The sequence below is a fragment of the Phodopus roborovskii genome, unplaced genomic scaffold (genome assembly GCF_943737965.1).
Source record: "Phodopus roborovskii unplaced genomic scaffold, PHOROB, whole genome shotgun sequence".
In the NCBI taxonomy this organism is placed as follows: Eukaryota; Metazoa; Chordata; class Mammalia; order Rodentia; family Cricetidae; genus Phodopus; species Phodopus roborovskii.
The window spans coordinates 2,291,715-2,318,537 of NW_026126423.1; the positions used below are offsets into that span (position 1 = coordinate 2,291,715).

Sequence of the window (26,823 nt, forward strand, 5' to 3'; positions counted from 1 at the left end):
ATTTTCTTTAAAACATTCTAGTTTTTTTTTTTTTAAACTATTTTATTTTTCTAATGTGTAGCCCCAGTGAGGAAGCTAGAAGGGGGTTTCAGAGTTACAATGAGTTACCACGTGGACACCAACATAGCCAAAAAGACCAAAGACGCATTAGATCCATCGAGCAAGGCATTAGACATATTTGGGACATTGCTGTCTTGTCAGCACCCTGACCTCTGCATCCTCTGGGATATTCGTTGACACCACTTCTTGCAAACACTTATTGAAGATGCAGGAGAATCTTCAGAAGCTCATGAGCCAGCTAGCCTGGGATACACAAGAACAACGTGGAAGGCGAGGACCAGTACCCAAGGTTGACCTCTGACCTCCACGGGGGGAGAGGGGGGAGCTGTGTGCAAACCCTGCCCCCTCATACACGTGGGATGTGGTATCTTCTGTAAAAAATAACATTTCTAAAGTAGGGGTGTGATCGGGGAGGGGGCTCAAGGGCTGTCTGCACTCAAGAAAGGACCACGGTGAGTTTTCAGTAGGAAAGGCTGGGAAGTGGGGATGGAGAACTGTCATGTTTGAAGTTATAAAAGACATGACTGAGCTAAACACATGTGCTTGCCAAGCACCCAGACGCTGAGAATGGAGTAGTGTGTGTGGAGGCACATGCGCAGGCTAGTCAGCAGAGGCTGACCTCGCTCTGCGCACATAAGTCACTGTGATAAAAGGTCACGAGATTATGGGTCTGACCTTCTCGGCCCTAAGACGAGAAAGTCACTGAACCACCCCAGCTTCAGTTTCCTCTTCTGAACGGAGATTCTGTAGAAGTGACTGCGAGCTTCCGTCTAGGACATTCATTCACAGTATGCCCTGTGGGAACCCTGGGAAAAGCACACGGTGAGGCTGAATGAACCAGGTGGGAAAATCTCCACCTTCAGGTCTGTGGAACTGAGACTTGCAAGTTCCTTTATAAAGGTTGTCCTGTGCATCACTGAAATAATCCTACCTAATATTTTGAAAATTGTCTCTTAAAATTTTGAATTTGGAGACTAGAGAAATAGTTGAGCAATTAAGAATGCCTATTGCTTTTTCAGAGGACATGAATTTTGTTCCCAGCACCCACATATGCCAATTCACAACTGCTTGTAGCTCAGCCCTGGGAGACAACACCCTCTCCTAGCTGGCTTATACAGGTACCGGCTTACATGTGGTACACTCACACAGACACAGACACATAAATGCAAACATTAAAAGCCTTATCTTACCATGAACAGTGAGCATCTCTACTTTAAAAGGAAATACGAAATAAATGTGAGGCCTCTTTGCTAGAAACTATGTCAGAAACAACAGTTGATCTGGGAAGACATCTCTATGGGTCTGAAGCACTTGCTGCACAAGCATAAAGACCTGAGTTGGGATCCCCAGAGCCCACACATAAGCCAAACACATAGCTTCTGGGAAATGGATGCAGGAGAATCTTCAGAAGCTCATGAGCCAGCTAGCCTGGGATACACAAGAGCAACGTGGAAGGCGAGGACCAGTACCCAAGGTTGACCTCTGACCTCCACGGGGGGGGGGGCTGTGTGCAAACCCCGCCCCCTCATACACGTGGGATGTGGTATCTTCTGTAAAAAATAACATTTCTAAAGATGAATAAGCTACCCATTGTGTTCTATGTTTCTACAGTGGAATAATATTCCATGTGACATCAGCAGATCATGGGCTGACTAAATGAATCTAGCTATTAGTTTTGGTAAACAATAAATCTTGCTACAGATCTTTAGTTAGCCACAGTCTCTTCCCCCCACCTCCCAAGCTACTCCTTTCCCACAGCTCATTTTCTTCACGCTCACCTGGTGTGCCCAGCTTGGCTCTAAAGGGTTGAGTGCAGTCCACCATGCTCTTCTAGTGTTCCCTCTGCTGCAGTAGAGACGATCCAAGATCACCACAAACACTAGCCTTGTGTCTCACCACGGGGTGATGGAAACACCCACAGAACTAGGAAAGTGCAGATTTTCTGAACATACACAGGGATAAAAACTGGAGTTGAAAATCAGACACGGCACAGTTGTTAGGATTGGCCTGCTCACTGGACAGAGAATACAGTGTTGACTATTTAGTGTAAGAAAAAAGCCACCTTCACTTCTGAACCCCAAAGACAGGGAAGAAGCAAGTACCTGCTAGAAAATGGGCAGACCACAAAGGAACAGGAACACAGTGACAGGACTGAGAGCCTTGTGGCTGATGACCACACACAGGCCATGATGGAACTGGGGCATCGCGGTTGCTGATCACATGGCAGTAACAGAGTTGTGGAGGTTGTCTGTGTTAACGAGAAGCACACGCAGTGAGAAATGAGGGATCCAGAACCCCACGAGGAGCAGCAAACCAAAGCACCTAGACCTGCAAACCAAAGTCTCAAGGCACCTAGACCTGGACCCGGCCCAGAGGTCACCTCTGCATCTGAGCCTGACTCGAGGCCAAAGCATCAGTTGTAGAAACTGTAGGCCTTCTCTGCGTTTTCAGACCAACCCTACTGCTCTTGTCACAATAGCCAGAAAGGAACAGATCTCCATTGCTTCACATCTTCAGTCTTCCTTGGAGTTTCTAGAAATACTGTCCTCTACACATCATTCTCTGAGACATTCGGTAACTGTCCCCATATTCCCGAGACTCCCCCTTGTGGGTGACCCCAGCTCACCTTCTCAAGAACGTCTTACACTAACTTTTCACTCCAGCCAAAATGCTTGCCTGTATTATCAAAAGCAGCCCGTCCATGTTATTCCTTTGAGAAATCCCTCAAGGCCTCTTCCCAGAACATCCCATTCTTCTAACATAAGGCTTTGGTTTCACAGACCAGGGATCTGCTCCATTAAGTTTCACGCACACAGCTTCATAGTGCTTCCCATTCAATAATCTCTCTCTCTCTGACTTCCATGACACAAACATTCCCAGCCACACGTCTGTCTCCCAGCACCTAGCTCAGTGTATGCACATAATACGTGTTAGCTAGTTCACCAAAATTGTCTTAGGTGAACAAGAACGGCAGTTCAGAATGTTTGCTGGGTATGGCGGTGCATGCCTCTAATGCTAGCACTAAGAGACAGACGCTGTTGAATCTGTGTGTCTGTGAGGCCAGACTGGTCTACCCAGTGAGTTCCAGGCAGCTAAGGGCTACATGGTGAGACCCTATCTCAAAATAAGTAAAGGTGCTTTTTAAAAAGATTGTGCACTCTGGGCTACCTAAGTCTTGAGGCGCAATCAGATCTTTCACCAGCTTGTTAGCTCTGGGAACTCAGGAGATGTTGCAGAGTGGGGTTGGGTGTGTGCTGCGCTGTGGTCGCTGGGGCCGGTTCTTGGCCTCCGTGCCCATTGGAATAAATATCCTGCTTCCTCCTTGGACGCCTTCTATTTCCCTTTAAGGCATTTAAAAATATCATGAGAATCAATAGTGCTCTGTGGCTGGTGGTGGAAGCCACTCAGTCTTTCCCCTCTGGTTTCCCTTCCTGTAAATACAGACAAAGAGGAAGTTCAGAGGAAACGCCAGAAGCTCATGCCCAACTTCTCGGACAGTTTCGGCGGCGGCAGTGGAGCCGGAGCAGGCGGTGGAGGCATGTTTGGTAGTGGCGGTGGCGGAGGGAGTACCGGAAGTCCTGGCCCAGGTACGAGAAGTCTCTTCTCGCTAGAGCCTCTCTTCATGTTGGTGAGGGCAGTTTTCTTTCCCCGGTTTCCAAGCATGTCTGCTGCTTGAGGGGCAGCAACATTACTAATTATGAGATTTCCAATTAATGGAAATCTTCCTACAAATGTAAAATGTTTCAAAGAACTGTGCGTTCATCTTACAGTACAGTAGCTCCTCCCCCACCCAGTTTCACTTTTTGTGGTTTCAGTTACCCGCGGTCAGCTTCAGTCTAAAAATACTACCATTGTCTTGATGAGAGGCCGCATGCTCCAAGCTGTTAGTACAGCCTACCGCTGTAACTGCCCTTTTACTGTGAATCACTGTTGTTCACCCCCCCCTCCCCCCCCCCCCGCCTTTTTACACTCTGAACTTTACCTCAGGTCCGTGTGCATCTGCAGTTTTAGGGGGTCTTGAACCTTATATTTCAGGATAATATGTGGGTAATCCCAAGTGTAAGAGGAAAAAGTTAACATTTATCCAGAAGGTACCTCTCTCAAACGACTTCAGAGTGTTCCCCCACAAACACACACACACTTTTTTAAAAGAGGGGCAATTGTTCTAATATTCTGGGAAACATTAAAATGACTATCATACCTGTTATGTGGTAGATGTATATTATATACCTCTGCCCAATACTGCAGACTATAGACTCTACACTGTAAAACATTGAGTCATAGAAAATCCTACCCTGAAGGGTTACTGGGAAAGCACTGTGATGGTATGTGGATGAACTACTTCTAATTTTGACATGCATATATTACAGTCAGTATTTATGAGCCTCTCCTGGGTGCAGCTGAGATCCTCGTGCATGACTTTCCACCCATTTATCTATTTAGATTTTATTATCTTTACACCATGTTTGTGGATGTAGAATGATGGGTGCTGTTTGTTTCTGATGTTAGCGTGAGCATTCCCTCACGGTAGTTCAAGTCTTACAGAGCATAACTAAGTGTCGTGTTTAATGACTCATACTAGATGGAGTGAAAACCCTGTACCATAACTGACTTGAATGCTGCTTCCTGTTTTCTGTGTGATATGCTTTGCTGAGCATGGCTTTCCTTCTATTCCAGATAACTTGTAAATGCTTTAAACTGTCACGTCAGAATGTGTGAAGTGCTGGTTGCTCCTCTGAAGAACTTTACCATTCTTCCACCACAAATAATGAAAATGAAAGTGGCGGCCATTTTCCCCTCAGCGTATTATTGTATTGGGGTTTCACACCAGGGTCATCGTATTGAGCTATTATTTTACTGTAGCTCTAAGTCTTGGTGTGACCGCTTGCCTTTGCTTTTCACCTCTGCCTGGGAGGAAAGGAACTTCTGAGCACTAACTACTCCAAGCTGCCATTCTGAGCACTGCCTGTGTTGTCCTAGTGGAATTCACCTCTTTTTCCCACAGGGCATCCTGCTAACCCTTGGGCAAAGCCGGTGTAGGCTGGCACTGCCCCACACCAAGGCTTGATCCCCTGAGTGTGTGCCCAGTCTGTTAACAGCCTATCTGATGTTCCCTTTGTCTCATTCCTGGCTTAGGGTATGGCTTCCCACACTACGGATTTCCTACTTACAGTGGAATTACATTCCACCCTGGAGCCACTAAATCCAACGCTGGGATCACCCATGGTAAGTCAGACCTGAATACCAAGGAAGAAAAGTACATGAACAACAGTGTCATCTGTAAAAGTCATAGAAAATAACTTCCCAGTAAATTAGTATTTTGTGTAATCCGTCTTTGTACCTCGAATACTATCCTTTTGAAATCAGTTTTCAGTCTGTAGAGTTGGCCTTTTCTACTCCCGTGTATCCTCCTAAGTACCTGTGCTTAAAGTCTGCTCGTAGTCTATAGGAAGGGATATTCTTTTGTACCCATGGTAATTATCCTATAAAGCCTTTTTGTGTATAGTACCTGTTCATGCCAGATGCAGACATCACTGCAGCCCTTTTTAAAGATTAACTGACATTATAGTTTATCCTATAATCAGGTAAAGCTCATCCACAAAATAGAACTGCTGCTCCCATTAACCATGACTTCATGGCCCCTGTTGGCACTGTCACAGACAGAAGATGGAGTTCAGAAACATCGTTCATTTACTCTCTGAAGACAGCGTTGGTGGTGGTAGAACTGAGTTTTGTCCCAGATCTGCCCCAGGGTGTTAGGTACCCTTGCCGTACTTGTCACTATCACATAACATGGTTCCAACAACAGTGAGATCAGACATGGAGTGTTGGAGCCCCGCCTGGCCAGACTGAGAACGGGGAGAGCTCTCACTCTCTCTTGTTACTCCACACTCAGAAAGAAAACTGATTACTTTGAAGAACTTTCCATTTTCTCAGCATGCAGAACGTTATCTCATCTTTCTCCTTCTCCGATAAACAAAACAAGATTCATTCACTGTTTTGTTTGAGGGAGACGGCCACTGTGTAACCTAGGCCTTGTGGCTCTGCTTCTGCTTCTGCCTCCCGGGTGCAAGTGAGGAGGCGATGGATTCGAGTAGCCACATCTGGCTGCAAAATGAGCCGGGAGTTTTTGGAAAATTAGCTTTTAAATGTTCCTGAATACTTAAAATATTTCCAAAACATGCCAGGTGTTGTGATGCACACCTTTAATCCCAGCACTTGGGAGACAGAGGCAAGAGGATCTTTGTGAGTTTGAGGCCAGCCTGGTGTACATATTGAGTCTGAGGCCCACTAGAGCTTCACGGCAAGACCCTGTTTCTAAAAGTAAATAAATAAATAAGTAAATATAAAATATGTCCAGAACATATTATTTGTTAAGAAGATTCATACTTTTCCATTTTCAATACACCTGCCTTCTTTATTTATTTATTTATTTATTTATTTATTTATTTATTTATTTATTTATTTTTGCCCTATGTTGAAACTGTGAGTTATAGTTTAATAGATTTTTCTAAGAAAAAGATAATTTTTTTGCATTTATCCTAGGAACCATAAGTACAGAATCGAAAAATAACCCTAATGACTGTGACAAGATTGGTGACCGAGAGACTGTAACCCTGCCTGAGAAGGCTGCAGCAGAACAAGATAAGGAGTCTGGCACGCCCAGCACCAAGGCCGATGCGGTTGCACTGACACCCGCCATGGAAGACAAGGAATGGGGTGCTGGCTTTCAGGGTAGGTGAGCATGCCCACAAAAGTTTCCACAAGCAGCTGGGGTGGGTGCAGTTCTAGGTACAGGAAGCTTTCCCCAGAGCATGTGTCTCCTTCCTGTTAGTCTAAAGATGATGGGTCAGCGTGTCACTTGAGTGCTCTGCAAAGTGCCCTGTACCTCCCAAGAAGCATCTTCATGCAGAAACGTGTGTGCATTGCCCAGTCACATGCAGTTTGGGTATTAGAAGACACCATTCGCTTTGTCCGTGTCCCAGACTGGATTCCAGAAGAGGATCCGCTTATAAAACGATTAATTATTTAAAGTCATGGCAAAATCCAATTCCCTTGAGATTGGTTACTTCCCTAAGTCATAGGCACTGAGTGTTTTCCTTAAAATAGCAGGTATTTCTAAATGGTTCCTCATGGTCCACAAACACTTGGAAACCAACCACTTGACTATATTATCTGTCAGTGAGACAATGCCCAATTGTGCTTTTTCTAGTCACCCCAATCCAGAAGCACCAAAAGGAGCATTTTCAACTAAAATGGTGTGCCATGCCATGCGTGTAGGGCGAGCAAGTGAGACTCAGCTGTGGTTGTGGACATTGCCTTGCAGATAACCTCTTTCTTGAGAAGGCTCTGCAGCTTGCCAAGAGGCATGCCAATGCCCTTTTCGACTATGCGGTGACAGGAGATGTGAAGATGTTGCTGGCTGTGCAGCGCCATCTCACCACGGTGCAGGATGAGAATGGGGACAGGTGAGTTAAATCAGGATGGCTGCATAGCCAGCGCTGGCTGGGGTAGGGAGAGGAAAGGCATGGGCCTGTGCACGCTGGCTACGCAGGGGACGCTCTTGGGAGCTGAAACAGCCTGCTTCTCCATTTCTGCTCTCATCTCACGAGCCCTAACAAATGGTGTCTCTGGGCAAGAAGGCTCAGATGCGTGGACGGCATGTTGATTTTGAAACCCTTCCTTTCGTTATTAAAATAACTGACAGTCCTGAAGCATTATTGTCTAGTGTACCAAAGGAAGGTCCTAGTAAAGAAAACAATATCAGTCCAGTAAATAAGAGGAAATGCCACTCCTTCCTAGGTCTTGGCTCCTTCTCTGAGGCCTCTGTTAATATTCACTAGTTTGTGAGTGGATCGGCCTCTGCCTCAGCTCCAGGCCAAGTTGCGTGGGAGTCTGCCATTCCAGCCTGCTGTCTGTTCCCGAGGTTCTGTTTGCAAAGCCACCTGGCTCCCTTCTCAACAGTTCTTAGTCCTTTCATTGAGACTTCTGAAATGGTCTAGAAGCCTATAAAAATAGCCAGCAACACAGTCTTGAGATTCAAGTGCTTTATCTGAAGATCCTAAAATAGCATCAACACTGGAAGTCCTGTTGTGTGGAAACATTCTGGGCTGCTGTGTTGAGTCTCAGTCTAAAAACAAAATGCATTAGGGGAGTGCCAGCCTCAGGCCTTTCATACAGAGACCTTTGTCCTCGTCGCTTGTGGCATAACCAAGGATGTGGTAAAACACTGGCCTTGTTCTACAGTACAAGAGGAACCCAGACAACCTTCTCTGCCTACAGCCCTGACTAGCTGAAGAGGGGAAAAGCATCCAATTAGCATTCGATAACAAATAACCACAAAACAGAGCAGCTAACCAAGGCAGGACACGGGGGCTTCAAGTGACATCTTTAAGGACCCACTGAATTGATGGCTGTGATGAGGACACTAATGTGAAGAAGGGGGATGCTGGTGTCCTAAAGAAGGATTGTAGGAAGGGATGCAGGCACATGTAACCAGCAAGTGTGTGGAGAGGAAAGCGAGGCTGTAAGGACCCTGGACATTCATGGAACATCTGAGACAGTGCCCTTCCTGGTCTATGCAGGGCACAGATACAAGCAGGCTCCCTAAGAGGCCAGGGTGAGACCTGGAAGGCACAGAGGCGCCCGCTTAGGAGTGTAGACAAGGGAGCACTCTGGCCCCTCATCTTCATCCAGCTTGTCATATTTGCCTGATGTCTGAGCCCCGTGACTATTAGTCATCATAGAAAATAACAATAAAGAAAAAGTGTAGGACCCTCTGGCTTTTGGGGGAATTCCCAGGAGGCTGTGAGGAGCTGAAGGGGAGGGGTGCGCTTCTGTGAGATGCTGAGCTGCGCATGGAAATGTTTGGGCATCTTCTGAAGCATGCCCTTTACTCAGTGTGTGAACGGCATGTCTGTATCGCTTCTTAAACGCTTCCGCCAGCATTCCCTCACGAGCAACAGTGAAGGCCTGGGGTGTAGGCTGAATTGTTTCTCCTCAAAGTGTATGCGATTTCCCTGGGGTTAACCTTGGCATGGGGGGTGGTCTAAAAAGCAAATCGTGATCATCCCTGAGAAGTATTTCTGAAGGAATGATTTCAGGGCTAAATGACAAGACCTTGTTTAAAGATAAAAAGCACCTCCCATTGTTTTGGATGAAGAGAGCTGGGCAACTTAGTTGTTCGGAGCTGTTCCTCAGCCTGGTCATTGACTTTTGTTCACTGTCGGTACATGAGGGAGAGAGAGGGAGAACCGCCTGGCCTAAAGCGAGGACCATTTGGTCTCCCGCCAGGGTGGGCGCCTTTGCACTCGATGTGCTTGGTCAAATGAGAACATTTGCAGAGTCAGGTGGGCTCCACCAGTGAGTGCCGTAGCCTAGGATAGGCAGTGGGAGAGAAAGCGTATCACCTCAGGTCAGTACGTTTTGCTGATTTAAAACATAGTAGAGCCAAAGAAAGCCATGTTTAACAGCTTGATTCAGTCCTCACTTCTAATCATTCTCATTTGTTAACCCCTAGTTAACTATTGCCACTGTATTTCATTCCAGTGTCTTACACTTAGCCATCATCCACTTTCATGCTCAGCTTGTGAGGGATCTGCTAGAAGTCACATCTGGTTTGATCTGTGATGACATCATCAACATGAGAAATGATCTCTATCAGGTAGGCAGAAATCTCAAGGCAATCGCTGAAAAAAAATTATTTTGTAATACATACTAATGCTATTTTTAGTAATAATAATAGGACAAAAGAAAACAAAACCTTTTTGTGGGTGATATCTTTAAAGTGTTTTAATTGGGAATGTTATCTTATAAATGAGAACCTTTGGGTCTTGGGTTTGATAGCAATAACCCCACACTGGAATTCAGCACCCCTCTGGAAAAGGCTCTAAAACTCAGAGCTGATACCGTTTGGAAGGAGAACCTAGAAAAAAGGTCATAGCCATGAAGAAACTCAAGTTGAAAACCCAGTGCAAGGTTACAAGAGCAGGGAGACACCCTCAGTAAGAAATCTCTGAGCACCAGTGGTCTGAGAAGTTAGGAGGGCAGCCAGAGACAGCATAAGCAGCTGAGGTCAGATACAGCAAAACCTAGAAAACTAGAAACTCCACGGATAGAACCAATGCGTGTGTATGGGATTCTGGGAGCCCAGGCCAGAGCCCAGATAAGATGGTGGCCTGCTCTGATTTGCTGTTTCTTTCTCTCCAGCCCACTCCCTTTCCTACACCTTAGGTCCCCTCTCTGGATCCTGCTGGTCTTGTCTTCTTGTTAGCTGTTAGTTTCTCTTTGCACTCACTTGACCAGAGTGTCTTTGTAATGGCCCATGCCCTGGATGGTGCTTGCATTCACCCCAGAGCTGAGAACAGACCCTGCTGCAAACTACAGCCACATCACTCTTTAAAACAAGTTGTTTTCCTGTCTTCATATCCCCTCCCCTGCCGTTTCTTTCTCTCTCCTTCTCTCTGTCTGTCTCCTTCCCTCCCTTGCTCCCTCCTCTCTGTTGGTCTCCGGCTGTCTCTTCCTGTGTCCTCCTCATCCCTCTCACGCCCCCATGCCCTGTGTAGCCCAGGATGGCACTGAGCTGTCAGTGTCCAACCTCAGCTTCCCTGAATGCCAGGATGGACAGGCATCTGCCACAGTTCCTGGCATGTGGTCTCATTTGAAAGAAGAAATTCACTATTTTCAAAGAAATTGAGATGGCTCAGTGGATGCAGGGGTGAGGAGGACCAGCGTTCATCTCCCTTGAACCTCACAGAGCCAGGTTCAGTAGCTCCCTGTTAGGGCAGGGGGGAAGAATCTGGCATATGCAGCAAGAGACAAGAGACCCTGCTGCAAAGCAAGGTGGGAGGCAAGAACCTGTATGTGCACACTGTGGCACAGGTGTGTGCACCCACACACACAAAGAAATTAACTTCACACACACACACACACACACACACACACACGATCTAAAAATTCATTCTTCTAAAGGAAATCATTAAATGACTTCTTATTTTTAACTCAGCATTTTAAAATTACGTTGCAAATCTGTGATAGTTTTTAACAAGCGAGTGTAAAGCTGCAGGTTAGGTCCCCAGCACCAAATGCTAAACTGCTGGCCTGTAGCTTTCATCCGAGCAGTCTCTTCCCAGAGGACCAGAACTAATCCCACACAGCACTCCACACTTCTGTCCCCAGTGAGCTATCAGGGAAAACTTGGGCCTTTCACCAAATCTTGAAATAACTAGGATAATGTGTTGTTTTACATGTGCACTTCAAGAACTGTGTCCCTCGTGCTGGGCAGTGGTAGCGCACCCCTTTAGTCCCAGCACTTGGGAGGCGGAGGCGGGCGGATCTCTGTGAGTTCCAGGGCAGTGTGGTCTACGGAGTGAGTGCCAGGACAGACTCCAAAGCTACACCGAGAAACCCTGTCTCAAAACAACAAAAAACAAAATAAAGAGCTATGCTCCTCAATCTTCTGAGCCATCTTTGGGTATTACTGGTATTTGGAAAGTTTAATTTTCCAAACTTTGAGGCTGATAGCATCTTTACCCACCACAAGGATAAGAACTAACCTGGGAAGAGGATGCTGTAGTCCCCAGCCCTCTTTCAAAGGCCTCTCCCTGCACTGCCTGGAGGCCAATTCCAGGGAGTCCTTGTTTTGCTGTTGGCAGATAGGATCCAGGCACAGAGGGTGGGGTTAGAAGCTGGGGTCTTGTGTGGGAACCAGCTTTCCTTGTATGGAACCTCTCCAGTGTGCTGAAAGCAAAAGCCTCTCTGATTTGAAGCCCCTCAGGCTCAACCCTCCTGCCCCCGCACCCCCCCCCCCACTTTTCCACTAGTGAACAAACCTCTGCATTCCCTGCATGCTCCCGGCTTCTTAGCCGCAAGAGCATGCTGACTTTTTTCTTTTTTTCTGGTAACTGTTGGACTCTGTTTTTGGCTTTGTGGAGTTGTTTTGTTTTGAAAGAGGTATACCTGTGCTCCAGCCTAGCCTGGAACCTGATAGATGGCCTGCACTGGCGTGGGACTGACCATCCCCCTGAGTCTTCTTCTTGGGCACTGGGGTTACAGAAGTGTGCCCTCACACCCAGCTTGTTAACTGTTTCCTTTTGTTATTTTGTTGAGGGTACATAGCCCAGACTAGATTGGAACTCACTGTGTAGGCCAGAATGGCCCAAAACTCATGGCAATCCGCCTGCCTCCACCTCCCAAGAGCTGGAATTATAGATGTAAACCACCACAGCTAACTTAATAACCATTCTTGACAGAAAACTATACAGTTCTCAAAGCAATTTGGATTATTTGCAAATTATCTTAAACATTGGCCTCAAATGGCTTTTACGAATCATAGTGCATCTGGGACGTCTGTCATGATCAAATCCTTGTCCCTGCCACGCCCCAGAGACACATCCATGCCACAGTGTGGCGTAGAAAGGAGTTCCTGAAACCGTTCTTCAAACTATATTCTCTTCTAGCATTCTCCCAGTGTTTAGCATGGGTTGTTTTATATAAGTAAGTCCCAAAAAATTGTTATGGGATACTTTCCATGCACTTATTTTTGCTGTATATTTTCAATTATTGTAAATTCGCTATATACATAATTTTTAAATTGCATAAAAAGGGTATATTTTAAGAACTCAAAATTACCTTGCCTAGACTCTGACAGGTGCCTGTCCCCAAATGTAGCCATTGTGTTTGTGGGAAGACTCCTTTCCTGCGTGTTGGCTTCACACATGTACACTCGAAGGACATGTATTCTTCAGTGTACTCACTCGCATACAATCCACACTGTTTTATACTGTACTTCCTAGCCTTTTCTTTAATGTCCAATATAGAATAATGTACAGATTCATGGTTATTGTAAAATTGAACTAAGAGTAAACTAGAAGTTCATTTACCTCGTTTTCCCCAGCAGGTACGTCCTGCTTCACACAAATTACAATTAGGATATTGCAACAGACACAATCCACATATCTGAATCAGATTTTACTAATTTTGCATGCATGTACATATGGATAGCTCTGTAGGTTCTTTTTTCCCAAGCCAAACATGGCATATGCTTGTGATCCCTGTGACTCGGAGGCTGAGGCAGGAAGAGCCCTTGAGCTTAGATGTTCAAACCCAACCTGTCTCTAAAATGAGTGAACACATAAATAGCCATGCGCGCACTTGTACCTGTGTAAGCAGCCTTGTACTGGATGCCTCTCTTGGCTCTACAGCATTCACCCTCACAGGTCCTTGCACATCTGGTTTGTTGTCATTGATCCCAATGAGGATGCGGTAGTGACCCCTAGCCAGCTGCTCACTGTTCACCTGGATACACAGCATTGCAGTGTCTGCCATGTCCTCCCGCCCCTGGGCCAGAAGGGGGGTTACCAGGGTGGTGTGAGCACTGAGCTCCACAGTCAGCTCTTAAGGATTAACTTGAGTCCCACCTTTACAACTGTTGAAAGTATAACCCTACAGAGGTTAAGATCTAGAAGCCTAAAATATCTCCATGGCAACTTGGGTGTTGGTGGCCCACCTGCCACTGCTTCTACAGCCAGGAATTGTTCCCTGGATAGGAGGTTGGGCAAGTTCTCCCTGTACAGCTGGACTCCATTGTGCTGTTCCTGGGAAACAGATAGGCTTGACCTGAAGGAAGTGTTACTCTCTGTCTGATCTCGGCTCTTTGACAGACACTTCCATGAGTGTGTTCTTCTTGCTCATTTCTGGAATCCGATTTCCAGGCATCTCACTTGCATCCCTGGAAGCACACACAGTATTGCCGTCAGAAAGACCTTTCATTACCTATTATATACAGTAACCGGGATTGTTTTTCTCCAGAGCTTTCTTAGGGAGACTGCTGCATTGTCCTAACTATACCGATTAGAATCCAGTAGCACCTTTGATGATGTTAGGCATGCCTTGTAATAGTAGACCTCTGGAAGCCAGCCTGCAGCTGTGTATTCCCATGCCATTGTAAAAGGATGGTTCCTTTGTTGATATTTTTTATAGTCTATTTACATTTCTTCATTAAAACCACAACTCTGGTTGGATTTACTAATGTACAGAATTACTATCTGTAAAAAGAAACAAAAAAAAAAAAAAAACCTAAATTTGCTTCTAGGTGAGTTAAAATGTCAACAACTGGACTGAGACAAAAGCAGAACTATTAAGCATTTTAAATTTATCCTAATCCTGACCATGCATGCCGATTCCCTCTTTGGGCCTTTGAGCCTGCCGTGTGAACAGGAAGCCCCTGACAGAGTCAAGAGTTAATCTGGGAGTGACAAATGGCCCTAAGTATGACTCTTACTGCAGTGATGCCTCTGAAGCCAGGAGCTACAGGTGTTCACATCCAACCAGTGACTGTCCTGCCTCTTGTGTGCCTAGACACCTTTGCACTTGGCCGTAATCACCAAGCAGGAAGCTGTGGTGGAGGACTTGCTGAGGGTTGGGGCTGACCTGAGCCTTCTGGACCGCTGGGGAAACTCTGCTCTGCACCTAGCTGCCAGAGAAGGACACGACAAGATCCTCAGTGTCCTGCTCAAGAACAGGAAGGCGGCACGCCTTATCGACCACCCCAACGGGGAAGGTAAGGGGCAGCTGCTTTGCTGCATAGTCTTCCCCACTCAGCTTCCCCACGGCACTTGATAAATGTGTGGACTTGACTTTGACCCACAAGTGTTCTCTTGGCCAACCAGAATCCATCCTATCTTGTGGCTATTTCTGCTGCTTACCACAACAAACTCCTTTAAAGGTGATCTGAGAGCATTACCTAAATAAGTGGAAAGGGCAGGCCTGAGCAAACCCTGGCTTTAAACTATATAAAGCATCATTTATATGGAGAGGGTTTATTTAGTAACTCAGTGTCTCCCGTGAGCGTAATAGGAGCTTGTGGTGTCTAAAAGCAGAACAGTGGCCTTGAGAGCCTTTGAAGCATGTCCTGAACAGAAACCGGAAGTGCTGCAAGCCTGTGGCATCCCTCCTTCCCACAGTCCAGTTTTGCCAGTCCCGCCCACATCTGTGTCTGTGCTTGGCCTTAGGTCTAAATGCCATTCACATAGCTGTGATGAGCAATAGCCTGCCATGTCTGCTGCTGCTTGTGGCTGCGGGGGCAGAAGTCAACGCTCAGGAGCAGAAGTCTGGGCGCACAGCACTGCACCTGGCCGTGGAGTACGACAACATCTCTTTGGCCGGCTGCCTGCTTCTAGAGGTAAAGGACAAACTCCTGCTCTTAAATTGCATTCCCAATGGAATTTTAGGGAAGTCTTGTCAAAGAATGATGTCAATGCCCGCTGTGCGGTCAGGGGTCAGGATTCAGCCCTGCTTAGCATCTGTGTGTGTGAACTCAGAGGGGCCACTTCCTGCATCCCCAGCTCCAGTCCCATTCTCTAACTGGGGACTTGTTCAATGACAGAGCCAGCCCAGTATAGCAGTTGGGAGAATGATATAAGCCGAGGGGCCGTGCAGATAGGGAGGTAGAGTCAAGCGGGGAAGAGGGCCTTCTGCTAACTCTTTCTTTGCGGGCGGATTTAGGGTGATGCCCATGTGGACAGCACCACCTATGATGGGACTACACCGCTACATATAGCAGCTGGAAGGGGGTCCACCAGACTGGCAGCTCTTCTGAAAGCAGCAGGTAAGATGGCCTGCTGGTCGCTGGTAGACATGGACACCAGCCACGCAAACTCTGCCAGAGGGTGCAATGCTAACGCTTCCTCTGAGCTGCACCTGAAAAGCGTGGGTAGAGGACAGCTGCATGGCTGGTCACACTTTGGTTACAGCAGAGGCTCTGTTTGGCCTGATGATCCTGGGTTCACCTTGATGGCCATGTCACAAAAGTTAAAGCTCGGTAGCATTCACTACCATTACTGTGTTCTAGGCACCATGCTGGCATCCCACACATACTCTCCTTTACCTCACTTAATCCACAGTAACTCTCTGAGATCAGTACTGTTTTTATTTATCTCATTTTATCGCCCAGAAGACAGACTAGAAAGATGAGCAAGCCCTACTCACGCTGTCCTACACAGCTGTGAGTCCCAGCGCCACAGCCTGCACCTGCCGACTTTTACCCTCTGCACGGCGTTTCTTCCTACTTTGCTTGGGGTTCTCAGGCGATCTTGTAGGTAGCTGTCTAGTCCTGTAAAGCAGAAGGAAACATTGCAGCTCATCTGGTCTCCAGTGCCTTATGCTTTTGTGTTAACACTCGGCTGATGAGATTGACATTTCTGGCCTAATTTACTTCAGAAGTTGTTTTGGAAAAGATTTGTGGAAGGCACATTCTTCACAGATTCCAGCAACCTGAATTACACATGGTGTCCGCTGTAAAGGTAGAAGAAGGAAGTGAATTCAGCAACAGCCTTTCTCTCCTTACTTGAATTGCATTTCGTTTTGCCCCAGAGGCCCTGGTTGCACTATGTATGAGTCAATTTGGAAGTCACTGGTTATACTAAAAGAAAAAAAAATTGTTATCTCTTAGCCAGACATAGTGGTGCACACCTATAATCCCAACACTCAAGTAAAACCATAATTTAGAAATGTAAGCATTTTTACTTGAACTCACCATGAAAATGTAGCAAATAATAGTTTGTGGGATGCAAAGACAAAAAGCCTAGCCCTGACATCCTCAGAGTCATGAAGGTCGTCCCATGAGTCTTCGGGACCATGTGTAGCCCTCAGGTCTTCGCACCCATTTCTCCATCGCACTCCTGGCCATGTTATGCTTACATTATAATAGAGCAGGCTGCAGAGGGCAGCAAGACAGCAAGCAGACTAGCTGTTTGGAGCAAGCAAGAGTCGCAGGTGAGGCATGTGTATTGGTGGGTGTAGATCTGAAGATTCGGGACCTAACCCTGAAGGTGCCTCCTGGTCTCTCTTAAAACTTAGAAAGTCGTTTTAAATTTTACTAGAAATAAACATAAACCTGTAATTGCCACTGTGAGCTAGAGGAAATTGCCCTCAGAAGTGTGATCCCTGCGTGCAGTTGGAAGTTGACAAGCTTTGCATTTCATGTAACACCATATTGCCTGATTCCATAGGAGCAGACCCCCTGGTGGAGAACTTTGAGCCTCTCTATGACCTGGATGACTCTTGGGAGAAGGCTGGAGAAGATGAGGGAGTGGTGCCAGGGACCACACCCCTGGACATGGCTGCCAACTGGCAGGTGAGCCCTGCTCAGCCCATCTCATGGTGTTTGGGGGGAGTCGGTGGCTCAGGAATGTTAAAAACAGATGGTCGTTCTGGCACGCTCCTCCCTACAGAACATGTCCTTGTGTGAAGTCTGCTGGGCAAGAGGCATATTTATCTTGAAATGCCTATCCACGAGAAATCTAGGTCAGCTGAGGCCTGAGTGTGAAGCTCTTTGCTAAGTCAGATCAGAGTTGAGATGGGAGAGGTTAGAAAAGCACAGAATCCACAAAAGAGTCACCCGCTTCTATTCACGGGATCAGAACCTTGCCATGTCCGTCAGAAATTAGTATGTAGGGTTTCTGAGCATAAAAATAAACTAGGAATGCCTTTGTGGATTTCCATGAACACATTAAAAACTTAAGGCTCAGCAGAGCTTAGACTCAAAGGAGGAGGCAGTCACTAGGGATTTGGGCCAAGAGAAAAGAGCCGTGTGTGTGTCTGTGTGTCTGGGTGTGTGTGTGTCTGTGTGTGTGTATCTGAGACAGTCAGTTTGTAGGGGTGTGGCAGCTCCTCATCTACACTGGGAGCCTGTTTTCTGGGCTGGGCATCCCTACAAGGAACACAGAAGACTGACCCACTGTAGTGACCTGTGACGTTCCTAACCTGTGCATCATCAGCAAAGGAACTTCCGAGAACACCAGGAGAACTTGTTTGGTTAAGGACTTTTAAAAGTCATTTCTGTGAATATTTTCTTATAGTTTTTCTGTCCAACAGGTATTTGACATACTAAATGGGAAACCGTATGAGCGTGTGTTCACGTCTGATGATATGCTTCCACAGGGTGAGTTGTGGCAGAACAGATTCTCTCAGCCAGTGTTGCTGCACCCCCCCCATGCAGTGGTTTACGAGGAGCAGAGGAAAGGAGCGTGGTCCAGGGTGTGCCGCACAAGGCCCAGCTCTAATCTCAGAGTCAAAGAGCCCTGGGGTGTGGAAGGGGGAGCTTGGCCTTGATACGATGTAAGCATAGACTGCTGCTGCTCAGCTGTGGTTTGGAACTTTCTAGACGCTTCGCTGCTTCCGTCAGAAGTTGGGGGAGCAAAATGACAATGGCGGATCCTCTCTGACTGATTGTCCCTGGAAAGTTAAAGCAGCCGTGTTTCTTCCTTAGGAGACATGAAACAGCTAACAGAAGATACAAGGCTGCAGCTCTACAAACTGCTGGAGATCCCTGATCCGAACAAAAACTGGGCCACTCTGGCACAGAAGTTAGGTCTGGGAATCCTTAATAATGCCTTCCGGCTGAGTCCTGCCCCTTCTAAAACTCTTATGGATAACTATGAGGTAGGCGCCACCTTGCCATTGGTACTTGTGTGTGTAACTAATTGTAGCGGACTCTTAACTTCACTGACCAAGGCACAATCCCTTCCCCTATGATGGTATTGTGAGGAAGAAAACCAGCCATTGCCTAGGGCACTGGGAGATGAAGGGACCCAGGCCAGAATGGAAGCCTGTCTTCCCAAGAAGACGAATTGCCTGCGTTCCCTGTTTTCACATTCTCAGAGCCTTCCTACACAAAATGCCGCTGTCACACAACTGAGGCCTAAGCTCTGATCAGTATGCACAACCCGTTCGCCATGGGTTCATTGTTCTATGAGGTGACTCCTACTGGAGCAATTCTAAACCAAAAAGTAGGAAAACTTGGGGAGATGATTGTGTATGAGGCTGCCTTGTTAGCTACTGTGTCGTCCCCCCCCCCCCCCGACTTCGGAGCACAGATGTCACTTCAGGCAGCCTCCCTTTCTCCCTCACAAGCTTCTCTCCCTCCTCTCTCTTTTTTCCTTCCGCCTCTCATCCTCTCCATCTCCATCTCCCCTGTGACTTCCCGAGTGGTTTTTGGTGTAAGCGGGAAATAGAACTTAAACACTGTATTTCCTCAGGCACTGCCCCCCACAGACCCACCTGGCTCTCTGGAGCAGACACAGGGAAGGAAGAAGGGTTAGGTGTTGACGTTTGCAGTCTGCAAAGGGGCTGGAACACACGAGCATACTCTCCATTTTCCTACCAGGTCTCGGGGGGCACCATCAAAGAGCTGATGGAGGCCCTGCGGCAGATGGGCTACACAGAGGCCATTGAAGTGATCCAGGCAGCCTTCTGCACCCCGGAAACCACAGCCTCCAGCCCCGTGACCACTGCTCAGGCCCACATGCTGCCTCTCTCATCTTCCTCCACAAGGCAGCACTTAGGTAAAGAGGCTGAGAAATCTCCTTTCGCGCTGTCATGTGGCACTGTACTTTCCTGTCCCGGTCTGTCCCTGGACACATCTCCCTATGTGGCACTCCCCACACACACAGGAAGGCACAGTTCCCAAACACACACATTGGTGCATGGACCACTTACGTTCTCATTGAACATTGGGTATTGGGTCAAAGGAACACTATAGCTCATCTCTGTTAAATTTAAAGAGAGGTTTAAAGAGAGATGAATAGCCCTGGGTTCACAAGGCAAGGGACAGCACCCAGGCACCTCCTCCCTCCAGCCATCTCCTTCAGCGGTGGTCCACACTCATGGTCCTGACTTGTTTCCCCACATGAACAGCTCCACCGCTCATTCCCTCAAAACATACGTTTGTAGAACCATGAACCCTGTATTCCTTAGAATTTTGTTGTTCTACCTTATTCAGACCATTTCATGCTTTCTCTAAACCCAACAACACCCTTTCTTCTTGCTCACAAAACTCCACTGAAAACAGAACAGCAGTCTCTCATCCTTGTACTATGCCAGTACCCACGTGGGCGGTGTCCGTCTGGGCTCCGCAGGCTGTGTCCCTGTACCTGGGGCCGCCTTGCCCTGAGGACCTCCCTGTCGCCTTCAGCAGGCCCTGGCTCCCTGACTCTTGCCTTTTGCTCTGTATTATCAGTTCCTTTCCCGCTGGGCTCAAGCTTCTCAGAAGAGTAGTTTTAAGGTTTCCACCCACCTCGTCACCCCTGTCCTTTTCTTGTGCCTGGTTCTGTCCCCATCACTCCTAGCTCTGCTCTCCTCACAGGGCCCAGACTGGCCACGTCTGCTCATCGTGGTGATGTGTCTGTCATGGCTGACGGGCCTCGCTCCTCAGCGTCCTCCAGGGCTGTGCCACACAGAGCACATCCACCTTGCTGCCTCCTCCTCACTCTTTCATAGGCAGGCCCAGTCCTGCGCTTCCTTCTCCGCAGAGTGTGTGTTTTTGTGCATGCGGGAGGTTTCTGTGTTCTCGTGTATGTGTGCAGTTGGTGGCATTTCTGTACACTTGGTTCTGGGTTTCCTCCTCACCACGCCCTCCTCTTCCCACCCCATGTCCTCCCTCGCACCCTCCCTCCCCTAACCTTTCCCGTCCACTTTCACGTGTGTTCTCTACCCTCCCCGCCCTTTCCCCTCCTTTTAAAGACCCCTCCCAAGCCCCTCTGTAGTTTCCTGGCCGCTACCACACTTACTCCCCTATAAATACACATATGTGACTGTTGGAAGCTGGCATCCACACATAAGAGAGAACACGCGGTATTTATCTCTGGGTCACGTTGATTAGTGTTCTCCAGTTCCACCCATTCCCCTGCAGACTGCATCTTTCTTGATGGCTGAATAAATCCTATTATCTGCACACAACTCTTTAGTCTTCCACAAACTCAGATTGGCCACATCTGTCAAAAGCATAGCCCTCCTCCAGACGAAGACAAAATCTAAGAGATGCCATGAACATTTTCTAGTGCTCAACACCTCATGTTCAGCCCAGCAGGGTTCCTTCACTCCCTGACAGCTGTCCAGTCCGGCTCATCTTCACTTCTGATTCTTTGTTGACTCCATCTGTTCTCTGCACACGATGATGTGACAAGATGGGGCCCCTATCATAATTAGAAAGTAAATACCTAGCAGCTAGGAAGATGGCAGTGTGAAAGCCTGACTTTCTCCTCCAGTATCTTTGCCAAAGCCAGAAGGATGACAAAAACCTGTAACCTCAGTAGCCCAAGCCTGGAGGAGGAAGGGACAGACAGCAAGAGAGGTGGATGCTTGGGCCTCCTTGGTTAGTCTCAAAAGACAAGATAGAGAGTAAAAGGAAGCCACCAGATGTGAACCTCAACACATGAACACATACCTCAGAAGAAGGGAAGCTTGGTTTGGGCTCACAGTTTATAGGTTCCATGGTCCATGGCCTTCGGATATGGAAGAGCCCTTTATCATAGACGAAGCACATGGTAGAGGAACCCTGTCAGTTCAAGATGGGGAAGAGCCAGAGTCCCAGTATCTCTCTCAAGGCCACACCCCCCAGTGGCCTAACTTCCTTCTTTGAGGCCCTACCTTCGAAAAGTTGTTCTCCTTCCAAATAATGTCACAGGTCTTCACTTAACGCAGCCTTTAAGATCTAAACCATAATAAACATGAAGTCTTTACAGTCTGCACAGTCTCTATTAGTGACAGATAACAAACAAAGACCCTTGGTCAGAGTTAGCACCACACAGCACCTTGGTCTCAGTTCCAATGTTAAGATTCAAGGAAGAGAATCAAGCACTTGCTTAGTGTGTGTTAGGTTTCTGTTTCATTAGCCCCTCTGTACAGGGACTAACCTGCTCTGGTCGGATCCCAAGGATGCTTTCCAACAAACAGAATTTACGGTTTTTAATATAGACACATTTTTCCAAAACAACATCATTTTCTTGCTTCAAAATTTTCGAGGCAATGTATATTATTTAATAGTTGATACAGCCCATTTTTAGTTCCTACGTCTGTTACGAATTTATTTTGTCATATGTTCAGCAGTTTTCTTGGCTGTAAAAAAGTAATAGAGCAGTTAGAAAAATATGTCTCATCCCTAAGGGGAAAATACATATATTCTGAATCAAGAGAAATCAGAATTCCAACAAACAGAAGTCGAGATTTCAAAAGAAAGATGCCCTCTTGGCCAACTCTGACTACAGCAGTTTTTTGTTTTTAGTGTCATGTGCTGTCTCCTGCCCTTCATGCCACTATGAGCAACACTGTTGAGCATGGGTGACCAGGTGGGATGTAGTGGCTGGCAGAGGCTAGCAAACACACCCCTCTATATGGTAGTCCACAGCAGATCCAGGGCAGGGAGCCCATTGCTGTGGAAGGTAGGGGTTTGGTTTTATTATGATGCTGTGATATTTTTACCTTACTGCTTACCATTTATCTTTGAGGGAAGTCAGGGCTAGAACTCTAAATCAGAAACCATTGTAGACTGCTGCTTGCTGCCTCACAGGCTCATGCTTAGCTAGCTTTCTTACACAGCGCAGGACCACCTCTCGGGAAGGGATGCCATCTATAGTAGGCTAGGTCACCTCACCTCAGTTAATAACGAAGGCAGGCAGGCAGTCCCCTCAGACATGCCCCCAGACCAGTGTCATCTGGGCAGCCCTTCGGTTGAGACTGTTTTCAGGTGACTCTAGCCTACACAAAGTTAACAGTTGAAGATGACTACGACAGTGGAGCAGAGCAAAGGCATTGCCTTGGTCTGGCCAGGCCACTAATGAGTTTGTGATTTCCTGGCAGATGAGCTTCGGGACAGTGACAGCATCTGTGACAGTGGTGTGGAGACGTCCTTCCGCAAACTCAGCTTTACGGAGTCTTTGCCTGGTGACGGCTCACTGCTATCTCTGAACAAAATGCCCCACAATTATGGGCAGGAAGGACCTATAGAAGGCAAAATTTAGCCTGCCGGCCATTCCCCACACTGTAAACCAAAGCCTGAAATTCCATTGCATCAATCCAAAGGAGGAAGGCGGAGTGAATCCGAAGGCGCTGGAGGTTACCCGGCCCACTGGGTCATTTTTTTAAGCCTTCTGAATTTGGCTTCCTTTCTGGGTTCTGGAATGAATTTTAGTTGTCACATACAGATGGTATCTAGCAATCACAGCACTCAGCTGTGGCTTGGGGTATGGTGGCTTGGCTTTTCCAGCTGCGACTGGATTACACTCGCTTTGTGTTGCTGCTGTCCCTCATTAAAAGGTGTCACCGTCCCACCTGGGCTTCTTTCTGGCCATCTACAGTACAGTCGTACATTCAAATTAAGGTTAAGGGAAAAGATATTTTTAAATGAGTAACTTGATGAGTAATAAAAAAAAAAGATTGCTTTTTCTAATGTGGTTTATCTGTGATTTTAAAAAAACACATGAACCTAACAATATTTAAAACATGCTACAATCGATGCTGAAAATAGTATTTTCCCCCTTTCTGCATTTTACAACTGTAAATATGTTTTCTAAATCAAATACTTTAAAAGAAAAATGTTGGATTTATAAATGCTATTTTTTATTTTACTTTTATAATAAAAGGACAAGTACATTGTTGACCTCATCTTGTCTGATCTCTGCAAATACTTTTTCAGAGGAGCCCCTTTAACTGGGATCAGTTTGTAGCCTGTGTGTCACCTCTGCGCTCATCCTGTAACTGGGATCAGTCACAGCCTGTGTACCACTTCCACATTCTCCTTCAGACACATGTTTAAAGTTAGAGATGCACAAAAAGACAAATATGGGAAGAAAAGTGTTCTAGCCCAAGACTGAAGTTCAATCTGGCAAATTCTGTCCCAGGAAATCTCATTCGGACGCATGGCATCGACATTTCCCATTCTATACTTTATCTCTCCAGGGTGCTCTCCCTGTCTCTGGGATGTCTGACATGTTGAAACTTCTTCATATCATCTTCTAGGTACCACATGGCCATTGCATTCATGAACACACAGTAATTTTGGCAAAACCTGACCAAGATGTGGCCCTTCAACCTATGTGAGGAGGGACTCATGAATGCCACCCACACTCACAAGTAACAACTGGCCATTAATGGTTACTGGGGGAGTAAGGAGTCATTTCTTCAGTGGTATAGCTCCTGCCTGGTACACTGCCCATGCCCCAGTAAATAGCCCCCTACCCATGCTCATACCACAACCCTAATCACACTAAGTTACACAACACAAACATAAAGGAATGAAAGCAGAGGGCTTTCAACGGGAGTAGGAAAATAAGAGAGGGCATTGTGGTATGTGTATCTGGTTGTACGACATTGTATGCATGTTTGAGATTGTAAGAAAATACAAATTTTCTAAATTAAAAACTAAATTTTAACATACCCAAAAGGCCTTCCAGCATGAAACTTAGTGACTTTTCACTCCGAGTTGAAATTAGAAGGGCTAATGGATGGCTTTAAGGCCCTATGATGGACTATGATGTGTAACCGAGGTCATTTGGCCTGTGGTAGAGAGATCAAATCCAATGTCTTTGGAGTCAGTAGTTCAAAGCACTGGGCGATCTTCCAGGGGACTAGCCAGTGGGTTCAATTCCCAGGACCCACAAGGCAGCTCACAACCATCTGTAACTTGAGCCCAGGGGAATCAGATGCTCTCTTCTGGCTTCTGTGGGCACCAGATATACACATGGTGCACAGATGTATATGCAGGCAAAAACTCATACACAGATAAATTAGAGAAAAAAATCCAAGGCTTTGCCCATGCCATACATGTGATCTACCACTAACCCCATCCAAGATACTGGAATTGGTAAACACCTTTGGCAACTGCCTCCCCCCATTTCCAAGTAAAGCCTGTCCCATCTCTGTGACTTGCAGATCCCTGAAAGACAAACTAGGGTAGTTCTGGGCTCATCACCCTCTGTCCACCTCGCAGCTGTCAAGATCAAGATACCCCAAATAGACATCTTGTATGCCAGTGTCCACATCAGGGTCAGTGTCCCCAGAGAACTCCAGCTGCATGGATGCTGGGAACCAAACAGGATGATTTTGCATATGTTAAGTCACTTAGTCTTAAAAATAACCCAAATTGGGGGGGGGGGTGGACAAAATATTCCCAATTTACAGAGAAGAAAGTAGAGGCTTACAAAGCTCAACTTGGTTGGGGTTAAGGTGCTTCTGAGTTTATAACCAGATATTTAGATCCTAGGCTTGTGAGTTATGGCATCATTGTATTAGGACAAGAAGATAAATAATGATTAAATATCAATAGGGATTTGGTGTAAGATTAAATAAAATGTCACTGAAGAGATGATTTTTTTGTTTTCAATTTTTTATTAAATTTTTTCATTTATTTTACATCCCAACTGCTGCTTTCCCTTTCCCCCTCTCCCCTCCCATCCCCCATCTCCTCATTGCCCCCCTCCCCAATCCAGCCCTCCTCCACCTCTGTTCAGAAAGGGACAGACCTTCCATGGGTGTCAACAAAGCATAGCATATCAAGTTGAGGTAAGGCTTAATACAAGGGTGTCTCCCCTTGTATTAAGACTGGGCAAGGCAACGAGAAATAAGTTCCTGAAAGCCAGCCAGAGCTTTCAGGACAGGCTCTACTCCCACCACTAGGAGTCCCACAAGTAGATCAAGCCACATGACCACCACACATTGCAGAGGGACTAGGCTGGCCTGTATGGGTTCCCTAGCCATGGGCCCATAGTCTGTGAGTTCCCATGAGCAGGCCAGTGGCTCCCATGGGCTCCCTTGTGATGGCCCTGGTCCCCTTGCTCATACAGTCCTTACTCCCTCTACTCCACAGGGTTCCTTGGACTCAGTCTAGTGCTTGGCTGTGGGTAGATCTCTGTTTCCATCAGTTACTGGATAAAGGCTCTTTGATGATCTTTGGGGTGGTTACCAACCTGATTACAGATGACCAGTTCAGCTTACCTATCCACTATTGCTAGGAGTCTTTATAGACTTATGGGAGTTTCCCTTGCATCAGGTTTCTACCTGACCCTGAAATGCACCCCCTCATCAAGTCATCTCTTTCATTACTCTCCCCCTCCACCCACCCCTCAACCTGATCCCTCATGTTCCCATCTCCCAGGAGAGCTCTTCTGTTTATCCTTCCCAGGGAAATAGATGCGTCCCCCTTTTGGGCCCCCCTTGTTAGCTAGTCTAAGGGATAACTATTTAGTAAACCAAGTGGCTTAATCACCAATTAATCTGAGTCCTTCTCTATCAAAATTTCTAAATGTATGACTTTTAGAACATTAGACATAATACCAATCATGGATAAATAATCTTGAAGTCAAGAGGCCCTTTTAAACAAGACTTTACTCTGTGATAGAAAAACAGACTGGGTTCCACATCTTAGAGTGCATCACAAATAAACAGAACCTTGTTAAAAAGAAAATCCTATGTTCTATTACATTACCACTGCCCAGACACGCCCTTGTTATTCTGACTTTTGAAAACTATAAAATGAAAAAGTACTTTCCTGATGTTCTGTAATACTGCTTGGAACAGCCATGCCCCCATTCCTCAGCCAGGCCCTCTCTATGGCTGTTAGCTGCCGTGTCTTGGAACACTGAAAGAGACCATCTCTTTCTGAGTCTAGGCCACATGTGACAGGGCAGAGAAGTTGTAGAGTGACTTTCAAACTGAGGTCCCAACTTCTGCCAGCCCTCCTGGGTATTCTGCTGGAACTCGATTACCATGCTCAGAGGAAGCCAAGCAGCCACATAGAGAAGGCCAGCACCAGTGTTCAGTCAATAGCCTTAACCAAGATCCTAGCCAATGCCAGCCAAGTCAATCTACCAGCTGCCAAGTGACCTCACCTGGCCTCTAGACCTACCTCAGCAGACATGGCCCGTAATAGAGACACGCTGTTCTGCTGTTCCACTCAAATGACAGATCTGAAAGCAAATGAAATGCTAGTAA

General features: G+C 46.7%; 1 protein-coding gene across 2 annotated transcripts in view; it reads left to right on the top strand.

Annotated features, from left to right (window-relative positions):
* The window catches only part of Nfkb1 (nuclear factor kappa B subunit 1), an 88,027-nt gene extending 64,528 nt beyond the window's left edge, over window positions 1-23,499 (top strand). For both annotated transcript variants that reach the window (XM_051185443.1, XM_051185444.1), the window contains 13 exons: window positions 3,504-3,647; window positions 5,197-5,286; window positions 6,607-6,795; window positions 7,388-7,529; window positions 9,610-9,724; window positions 14,419-14,620; window positions 15,072-15,241; window positions 15,565-15,667; window positions 17,070-17,194; window positions 17,935-18,001; window positions 18,329-18,501; window positions 19,226-19,403; window positions 22,696-23,499. In XM_051185443.1, the coding sequence (XP_051041400.1) occupies window positions 3,504-3,647; window positions 5,197-5,286; window positions 6,607-6,795; window positions 7,388-7,529; window positions 9,610-9,724; window positions 14,419-14,620; window positions 15,072-15,241; window positions 15,565-15,667; window positions 17,070-17,194; window positions 17,935-18,001; window positions 18,329-18,501; window positions 19,226-19,403; window positions 22,696-22,856 (1,859 nt within the window). In that variant the 3' untranslated portion in view covers window positions 22,857-23,499. The remainder of the gene's footprint in view (window positions 1-3,503; window positions 3,648-5,196; window positions 5,287-6,606; window positions 6,796-7,387; window positions 7,530-9,609; window positions 9,725-14,418; window positions 14,621-15,071; window positions 15,242-15,564; window positions 15,668-17,069; window positions 17,195-17,934; window positions 18,002-18,328; window positions 18,502-19,225; window positions 19,404-22,695) is intronic.
* The last annotated feature ends 3,324 nt before the right edge of the window (window positions 23,500-26,823 follow it).